Source organism: Oncorhynchus nerka, linkage group LG11 (genome assembly GCF_034236695.1).
Source record: "Oncorhynchus nerka isolate Pitt River linkage group LG11, Oner_Uvic_2.0, whole genome shotgun sequence".
NCBI lineage: Eukaryota > Metazoa > Chordata > Actinopteri > Salmoniformes > Salmonidae > Oncorhynchus > Oncorhynchus nerka.
Window position 1 is genome coordinate 27,927,695 of NC_088406.1, and position 10,035 is coordinate 27,937,729.

Genomic DNA, 10,035 nt, shown 5'->3' on the forward strand with positions numbered 1-10,035 from the left:
ATTGATGTATTATATTAAGTTAAAATAAGTGTTCATTCAGTATTGTTGTAATTGTCATTATTACAAATAAATAAATAAAAATTGTCCGATTAATCGGTCAGCTTTGTTTGGTCCTCCAATAATCGGTATCGGTATCGGCGTTGAAAAATCATAATCGGTTGACCTCTAGTTGAGATGTTTCTGTTACTTGAACTCTGAAGCATTTATTTGGACTGCAATTTCTGAGGCTGGTAACTCTAATGAACTTATCCTCTGCAGCAGAAGTAATTCTAGGTCTTCCTTTCCTGTGGTGGTCCTCATGAGAGTCAGTTTCGTCATAGCGCTTGATAGTTTTTGCTACTGCACTTGAAGAAACTTTAAAAGTTCTTGAAGATTTCCGCATTGACTTCATGTCTTAAAGTAATGATGGACTGTCGTTTCTCTTTGCTTATTTGAGCTGTTATTGCCATAATATCGACTTGATCTTTTACCAAATAGGGCTATCTTCTGTATACCACCCCTACCTTGTCACAACACAACTGATTGGCTCAAACACATTAAGAAGGAAATTCCACAAGTTAACTTTAACAAGGCACACCTGTTAATTGAAATGCATTCCAGGTGACTACCTCATGAAGCTGGTTGAGAGAATGCCAAGAGTGTGCAAAACTGTCATCAAGGCAAAGTGTGGCTACTTTGAATAATTACAAATCTAACATATATTTTGATTTGTACAACACTTTTTTTGGTTACTACATCATTCCAAATGTGTTATTTCATAGTTTTGATGTCTTCACTATTATTCTACAGTGTAGAGAATAGTCAAAACAAAGAAAAACCCTTGAATGAGTAGGTGTGTCCAAACTTTTGACTGGTACTATATATCCTTCTTTGCCGCACATGACCACACAACTGGGCAGTAGTTCAGGTGTGACAAAACATTGACAGACCTCTTCCCATTTTAGAAACCATTGAGTCAAATTGTTTTGACCATGACAACTTTCTGTCTAGGGTTACACCGAGCAGTTTAGTCTCCTCAACTTGCTCAATCGCCACATTATTCAATAATAGATCCTAGATAAGGTTGAGTGGGTGATTTGTCCAAAAAACTATGCTTTTTAGTTTGAGATTGCTAATCTTGGCCAACGGAATTACATTTGCCTTCCTTCAGGCCTGAGGGCACACACTGTCTTCTGGGCTTAAATTGAAGATGTGGGATAAAGGTGCAAACATGTATTCCTTTATCAACTTCAGCAATTTACCATCCATGTTGTCGGTACCGGGGGGCTTGTCCTTATTTATAGAGTGCAACAAGTTTTTCACCTCTTCCACACCAACTTTGCAGAACTCAAAACTACAGGGCTTGACTTTCATTATTTGGTCCGTTATGCATGAATATGAAGGCTTGGCGTTTGTTGTTTGCATGTCATGCCTAAGTTAGCAAATCTTGTCAACAAAAATGGTTGGCAATATCCAAGGGTTTTGTTATGAACAAGCCATCCGTTTCAATGAAGGTTGGTACCAAGTTAGCTTTTTTTGCCAGGAATTTCATTTAAAGTACTCCAGAGATTTTTACTATCATTCTTTATATAATTTATCTTTGTTCAATTAGTAAAAACATTTTTTTTAAACTACAAGTTTTGTTTAGATTCCATCAAGTCTTAAAGTTCACAGATATTTTTTTTTACGACAACTATAGTAACCAATTAAGACTTTACATGGTCAAATAAAAAATGGTTGAAGTAAATTGTTGGTTGACTACCCAGGTTCATTATTTGTGCATGTGTGTTCTTGTGTTCGTACAGTATGTGTGAGCACATGTTGTTTGTGTGTGTGTGTGTGTGTGTGTGTGTGTGTGTGTGTGTGTGTGTGTGTGTGCATAATATGTTTGTCTTTTACAACTTCTTTCTTTGTTTCCAGGAGAGCACTGTGCGTCAGGGTCGATGGAGGCTTGTACTGCTGTGTCAGATGACGCCATGTTTAGAGACAAACTCAAACACATGGGCAAATGTAAGACAACCTCTACACATTATTAGCATCTCGTGTCTTTCTGGCAATGGCTTGTTAACTAACTCAATCAAGAAAACAGCATACTTAGGCAAACCCTTTTTACAATCCTTTGTTCTGGTAATTTATTTTGTGATGATACTGTTGTCTCTCCCACCTAGCAACAAGAAAGAAGCTGTTTGAAATCGCCAGATCATTCTCTGACAAGACAAAGAGAAGAAAGTTAAAAAGAAGAACGCTCCTGAAGCACCAGTCGTATCCTTCATTGCCAGTCGATTCTAATTTCCAATCAGAAACATTAGATGGGTTCCATTTTGCAGTGTTTTATAGAACTCAATGATCACGTACCACATACTGTATAATACAGATGTCCAGTGCCTTTGGTAATTGTCAGACCCCTTTTGTTAGGTTTCCACCTTTTGTTAGGTTACAGCCTTATTCTAAAATGTATTAAATCGTTTTTTTAAATCAAAAATAAACATCAGAAATATCACATTTACGGAGGTATTCAGACCCTTTACTCAGTACTGTGTTGAAGCACCTTTGGCAGCGATTACAGACTCGAGTCTTCTTGGGTATGACTCTACAAGCTTGGCACACCTGTATTTGGGGAGTTTCTCCCAGTCTTCTCTGCAGACCTCAAGCTCTGTCAGGTTGGAGTGTTTTCAGGTCTCTCCAAATATGTTGGATCGGGTTTAAGTCCGGGCTCTGGCTGGGCCACACAAGGACATTCAGAGACTTGTCCCGAAGCCACACCTGCATTGTCTTGGCTGTGTGCTTAGTGTCGATGTCCTGTTGGAAGGTGAACCTTCACCCCAGTCTGAGGTCCTGAGCACTCTGGAGCAGGTTTTCAAAGATCTCACCGTACTTTGCTCTGTTCATCTTTGCCTCGATTCTGACTAGTCTCCCAGTCCATGCCGCTGAAAAACATCCCCACAGCATGATGCTGCCACCACCATGCTTCACCGTAGGGATGGTGCCAGGTTTCCTCCAGACTTAACACTTGGCATTCAGGCCAAAAAGTTCAATCTTGGTTTCATCAGACCAGAGAATCTTGTTTCTCATGGTCTGAGAGTCTTTAGGTGCATTTTGGCAAACTCTAAGCAGGCTGTCGTGTGCTTTTTACTGAGGAGTGGCTTCTGTCTGGCCTAATTGGTGGAGTTCCAAACTTATTCCATTTAAGAATGATGACTTTCCTAGTTAAATAAAGGTTACACAATGATTGAGGCCACTGGGTTCTCAGGGCCCTTCAATGCTGCAGAAATAATCAAGTTGTAGAAGCATCTCAAGGATGATCAATGGAAACAGGATGCACCTCAGCTTCATTCCCTCAGCTTCATTACTTTTGTACATAAGTTATTTCTGTTTATTTTTGTTTTATATATATATATATATATATATATATACAGTGGGCAGAACAAGTATTTGATACACTGCCGATTTTGCAGGTTTTCCTACTTACAAAGCATGTAGAGGTCTGTAATTTTTAGCATAAGTACACTTCAACTGTGAGACGGAATCTAAAACAAAAATCCAGAAAATCACATTGTATGATTTTTAAGTAATTAATTAGCATTTTATTGCATGACATAAGTATTTGATACATCAGAAAAGCAGAACTTAATATTTGGTACAGAAACCTTTGTTTGCAATTACAGAGATCATACGTTTCCTGTAGTTCTTGACCAGGTTTGCACACACTGCAGCAGGGATTTTGGCCCACTCCTCCATACAGACCTTCTCCAGATGCTTCAGGTTTCGGGGCTGTCGCTGGGCAATACAGACTTTCAGCTCCCTCCAAAGATTTTCTATTGGGTTCAGGTCTGGAGACTGGCTAGGCCACTCCAGGACCTTGAGATGCTTCTTACGGAGCCACTCCTTAGTTGCCCTGGCTGTGTATTTCGGGTCGTTGTCATGCTGGAAGACCCAGCCACGACCCATCTTCAATGCGCTTACTGAGGGAAGGAGGTTGTTGGCCAAGATCTCGCGATACATGGCCCCATCCATCCTCCCCTCAATACGGTGCAGTCGTCCTGTCCCCTTTCCACCTCCATGCTTCACGGTTGGGATGGTGTTCTTGGGGTTGTACTCATCCTTCTTCTTCCTCCAAACATGGCAAGTGGAGTTTAGACCAAAAAGCTCTATTTTTGTCTCATCAGACCACATGACCTTCTCCCATTCCTCCTCTGGATCATCCAGATGGTCAATGGCAAACTTCAGACAGGCCTGGACATGCGCTGGCTTGAGCAGGGGGACCTTGCGTGCACTGCAGGATTTTAATCCATTTATTTATTTATTTTATTTCACCTTTATTTAACCAGGTATGCAAGTTGAGAACAAGTTCTCAATGACGGCGTAGTGTGTTACTAATGGTTTTCTTTGAGACTGTGGTCCCAGCTCTCTTCAGGTCATTGACCAGGTCCTGCCGTGTAGTTCTGGGCTGATCCCTCACCTTCCTCATGATCATTGATGCCCCACGAGGTGAGATCTTACATGGAGCCCCAGAACGAGGGTGACTGACCATCAACTTGAACTTCTTCCATTTTCTAATAATTGCGCCAACAGTTGTTTCCTTCTCACCAAGCTGCTTGCCTATTGTCCTGTAGCCGATCCCAGCCTTGTGCAGGTCTACAATTTTATCCCTGATGTCCTTACACAGCTCTCTGGTCTTGGCCTTTGTGGAGTGGTTGGAGTCTGTTTGATTGAGTGTGTGGACAGGTGTCTTTTATACAGGTAACGAGTTCAAACAGGTGCAGTTAATACAGGTAATGAGTGGAGAACAGGAGGGCTTCTTAAAGAAAAACGAACAGGTCTGTGAGAGCCGGAATTCTAACTGGTTGGTAGTTGATCAAATACGTATGTCATGCAATAAAATGCTAATTAATTACTTAAAAATCATACAATGTGATTTTCTGGATTTTTGTTTTAGATTCCGTCTCTCACAGTTGAAGTCTACGTATGATCAAAATTACAGACCTCTACATGCTTTGTAAGTAGGAAAACCTGCAAAATCGGCAGTGTATCAAATACTTGTTCTCCCCACTGTATATATATATATATATATATATATATATATATATATAAATGTTCTTAAAAAATCTAAACCTGTTTTCGCTTTGTCATTATGGGGTATTGTGTGTAGATTGCTGAGGAAATTGTTTTATTTAATCCGTTTTAGAACAGGGCTGTAACGTAACAAAATGTGGAAAAAGGTCAAGGGGTCTGAATACTTTCCGAATGCACTGTATGTATCATATCCAGCCCTTTAGGTGTTTTCCTCGACCATATCCCCACTAAGACTGGGCATAGCCAACTCTACAGCCAACCTCCTGGAGGATGTGGAGGGAAGCCCAGAAGATGGCCAGCCCAGAAGATCAGACACTCAAGAAGATGATGTGCCACACAAGGAGCTGTTGTCATGGTGAAAACCTGTGTTCTTCCCTGTTGGGAATTGTATGGCTTTACTCTGTGTAACTACTATAACTGCTCTAATCAAACAACTTTGGTTTTAGAAGTGGTGGGACATAAGTTTTCATATTTTTGTATTTATTTTTTTCAGTCGTATAAGTGTTCCACACAGCCTACCCGACCGCTCGGAGGCATCTGCATGATCCTAAAGCACACCGTAGCATTGCTTTGTATCACATTCCAAGTTATAAAACTGGGGGGGGCATTAATGCCATTTCAGAATGTGCAAATTTCCCATTTGAAAGTTGGTTGAAATAAATCCTTTGTTTATAGATCAACTTTTGGCTGTAATCTGACAAACATGTCACCTCCTCCATTTCAGATCCTCCAAGGCTGTACCACATCAGTGTTTCCATGGTGACAGCAGAATGACCCATGGCTGGTGGCCAAGCAATACTTCGGCTCCTCCCTCCCCTAACACAGACCAGCTAATCCCAGGCCAAGAAGTGACATGGGATCACCCACTCGCCCAGGGGGAGAAGAAGCAAACTGCTATCCACACACCACCTCTCCTTAACTCTGACTGTTCATAACCGCATTGGATTACCATTATAATCTCTGTATTATAACTCTTAGTTAATATATGATTTAATATGTAAAGGACCAGATGCATTAGTCTTTTGACTGTTCTGTATTTTTTAAATATCCGCTCCCTTTAATCCCCATTGCAGAAGGCATGGCAGCCTTGGTGAGGATGATCTTACCATATGGACTCATCTAGTGTTACCAGTCTAATGTATTTTATATGGCTGGGATAGGTCACTCCTGAGCCAAAGTGTGCACCTCTGAAATGTCCCATAATAATGTCCATGTGTTGCTACGTCCATTTGGTCACAGTTTTAAACAGACAGTAATCAGTGATGACGTGGCACGTTTTTAAACATCCCAACTAGAATCACAGCTCAATCCAAGTTCAATCCCATTTTTCCTGAAAGTTCAGGAAACAGAAAAGACTTGTAAACAGAGACCCTAACATTACAGTCAACATTATATTCGACCCCCCTGTAAATCTAGAGTTTGCTCTGAGCAATTTGACACCCTTCTGCTGCACCCTATATAAAAGAGGCATTCCAACCTGTTAAAATAGTCACTTGTCCCTAGCGGGTCATATTTCATCCCATATTGTTATGTCAATGTGTAACTAAATGCCAAGCGTTCCCTTTAATCCAATTTCAGGAATTCTGACAATAAACATAAGCTTCCATGTGAACTGAAATATTCCTCAAGCTACACTGACTGCCATATCTCAGTATTCTCATGTATTTTTCAATACAGCATTTATATCTTGTTGAGAGGAAGGAGGGGTGGCATATTGCTGAATTCCAGTAGTATTGAGTACACAATATAACTAGTTGAACATTTTGATAAACATATATACCAGTCATCTGTGCACATTGATGATAAACATGTGTTTTTGTTTTGTGGTGTATTGGGAAATGAACCACTTGTAATGGGAGGTGTTGGGTATGGAGAGAGCAGAGCAGGATATGGATGATGCCTCTGTGAGGACTGGCATTGTTCTTGATTAAATATGCTGTTGGATGTATCAGTAGAAAAGAGAAGGCTGATGATGACCCAGTGCTGTGATATGAGCTTCAACAGACAGTCGAGGTAGATGAAATCAACCCTTTGAGCAACTAGCTGATTTGCAAGGCTTCACATTGATCTGTCAATTTCCCAATGATTGGAAATTATTACCAGCTTCAATCTTATTCTGAAGCCTTCTCCCCAAAGTGTGCTCTTTGCTCACAATCATTAAAAAGGAAGGGAATGACTGGTGTAGGAAATATATTTTAATGTTTTAAAATGTATTCGTAGGAGTGAGCAAGCCAAGTGCACTTTGGGGAGAAGGGTGGGGAATTGGAACACACCACTCTTCCTTCTAAAATGGATTTACATGTAAATGGTTGATTTGCTACCTCTCAAATTATGACGTATCCACGATTGAAAATGAAGATTTTTACGATTGAAATGTAAGATTGTTCAAATCACCCATTTACCATGTTTCCTTGATTCAGGAATGAGACATGTTTTAACCCTTCTCTGTCAGGGATTTGATAGAAGATCTCATTGGTAATAGGTCATGTGTTGTACATAAGGAGAAATGTCTGTTTGTTGTACATACGGAGAAAATTCAAGTATTGATTGTGTGAAGGGAGGCTGAAACTGACCCTTTTGGTGTTCCTTTTGAAGTCTGTTGATGTTATGGATTGGGTTTGGAATTTTGCCCCGTAGACAATTTCTGTGTGTTGTCAATTTCTTGTTTGTTAGTTTTGCTCTCAGCATTTCTCATACAGGTCTTCACAAACTCTCAAAAATTGATGCCAATAAAAGGAGTTTATTGCCCTTGCCATAATGAAAACAATTTGCCAGACTGCTATACTGTCACCCAATCATTTGTACTGTTATTGAACAACAGATCACTCGGCTTACTCAAACTGCCATCAGACTATCCATTTACCTTCATTATTACTGTCATGCTATTCACACATTCATATCTATATAGGTGTTTAAAATGGGCTTTTATAAAAAACATATATAGCTTTTACTGTACCAGACTGTTTCAAATGTCACCCCATGATAGTGGAGTGCTTTCATTTATTTCCATAGAGGACATTCTAACTCATATCTGCAGCAACCGAGGGAGCATCAGTGACAAGAAGCAGGTTATGTTTGTTTACAATATCCTGTGACCTTTCACCCACTGACCAGTCAGCAGGTTTATGTCTGTTTATTCCAACATTGCATGATATCAGTTAGTCACCAAGTGCTTGCACTCCATTGGTCTTTTGCTTAGTTTTGTTCTTTTCAGAAAAGCGAGAAATTAAATGTTTTGTATCTTCAGTTCCAGGCTTTTGATTGACATATGTACATGAGTGCAGTTTTGTTATTGTACTGTCGAGGGCAACACTCGTCTGCATGGTTTTGTGATGTGATTTCAAAATGGATTGATGTTTGATGACTGCTCATAGAAACTTGTAGATATGTTATCGTCTCAGGGAAGTTTCCATCTTCTTTCTACTGTTCTTCCATTTCCAATTGGTCCCACTTGGTAAAAGCACAATTAAGAATCTAGGCCGGTAGTTTATTCCATCAGAAGCTTCAAATATGATTTTGGTGGCCAGACATGATTTAAAATGCTGGACCTGCATATAGGCCTAGTTGTTGTATGGAGAAGAGCATACTCAAAGTAATTTCTCACTCTAACGTTTGAACCTTTTCTGACCAATAGACATACAGCACCACAAATGCTTTTGGTCAGTGATTTTAGTTGTTGTTGAGATGTTGAGACGTACAGATTATTTTATTGTACTGTATGTGTGCCAGACAGTGATATGCTTCATGATGAATGTACATGAATAGAGATGAGGCCAGTACTAGCAGACAACATGCTTGTTTACAATGCACTCATGAGCCTGCAATCTTCTATGGCTCATAACCATATCATAAGAATGTATGCTACATTTACTTTGAATAACTACCACCACAGAGCTGATGGTTTTCAGCCTCTTTTGTATTGAACTTGATGAGATCTGTGTGGTCTGTCCAGAAACAACCCCTATAGCCCCTAAACCATTTTTGTAGATCTGTTTCTGGATTGGGCTGTAACCAATCCTACCAGTCAATGTAGGTCAAATATATGAAAAGTGTTGCTCATTATCAAAACTGAGATACATTTAAAGAACTTCAGAATTTGTATGATTCAAAATGTGTTTGTTTGTGTCATATTTTGGAAGGACAAGGTCAGAAGCCAGTTTCTCCCCACAAAATATGTTTGTTCTTTAGGTGATTGTTTTACTCAAAATCGATTTCCGGATCAGATTTTTCTTACACTTTAAGAAAGTTTCTTATAGCTATTGAAGTAATCAAGTTGTGTTGTACCCTGTCTGATGTGATTGTGTTACATTTGTAAAGATTTATTAACATCCCTTTTCATTAAAGTTGTTTCAAATCAAATCAAGTTGTATTTGTCACATGCACCATGTAGGTATAGTTATTAAAGTCACTATGCATTTCTATAAATCCCTTACACAAGATTGTCACAACTGACTCATGAAAATGACTGTTATCGCTCAACGTCAGGCTCCTGGTGAGGCCTATCTTTCTGAAGAAAGAGAAAGACCTAGGACTTTTGTGTGCTAGATTTGAAGTGAAATGTTTCTAGCTAAGACCAAACACGTTGGGAATAGATACTATAATGCACCGGTTGCACACATCTTTCTTGTTACAGTCAGAAAGGAATATAGGTGCAGTATAAACTATCTTTGGTATTGTGACATTCTTGTTTATGAATGGTAAAGGTCACGTGACCATTGACACAAATGTGTCATGTCATGTTGTGTCCCATCCCCCAATGTAAATGATGCAAAATTGACTGTTGTCCCCCTCCCCACATCTTTAAGCTTCAACAGAAAAAAATAGTTATAGTTGGAAATAGAATATATTTGTGATATATACTATTTGCCGTTGCAAAAGGACGGTGCACAATAAGAGTGAAATACTGTATATCAATGGTGATAAATGAGAGGGAAAACTTGAAAACGCTTACAAATTAAGGGGCGGTGCCATTTTATCACCTTG

The 10,035-nt window shown here is 39.5% G+C and overlaps 1 protein-coding gene across 2 annotated transcripts in view; it reads left to right on the forward strand.

Moving 5' to 3' along the window:
- Positions 1 to 9,411, forward strand: part of LOC115136640 (CUE domain-containing protein 1-like) — a 50,834-nt gene extending 41,423 nt beyond the window's left edge. For both annotated transcript variants that reach the window (XM_029672225.2, XM_029672226.2), the window contains exons 7-10: positions 1,900 to 1,989; positions 2,148 to 2,241; positions 5,285 to 5,407; positions 5,777 to 9,411. In XM_029672225.2, coding sequence (XP_029528085.2) covers positions 1,900 to 1,989; positions 2,148 to 2,241; positions 5,285 to 5,407; position 5,777 — 308 coding nt within the window. In that variant the 3' untranslated portion in view covers positions 5,778 to 9,411. The remainder of the gene's footprint in view (positions 1 to 1,899; positions 1,990 to 2,147; positions 2,242 to 5,284; positions 5,408 to 5,776) is intronic.
- Positions 9,412 to 10,035: the final 624 nt, after the last annotated feature.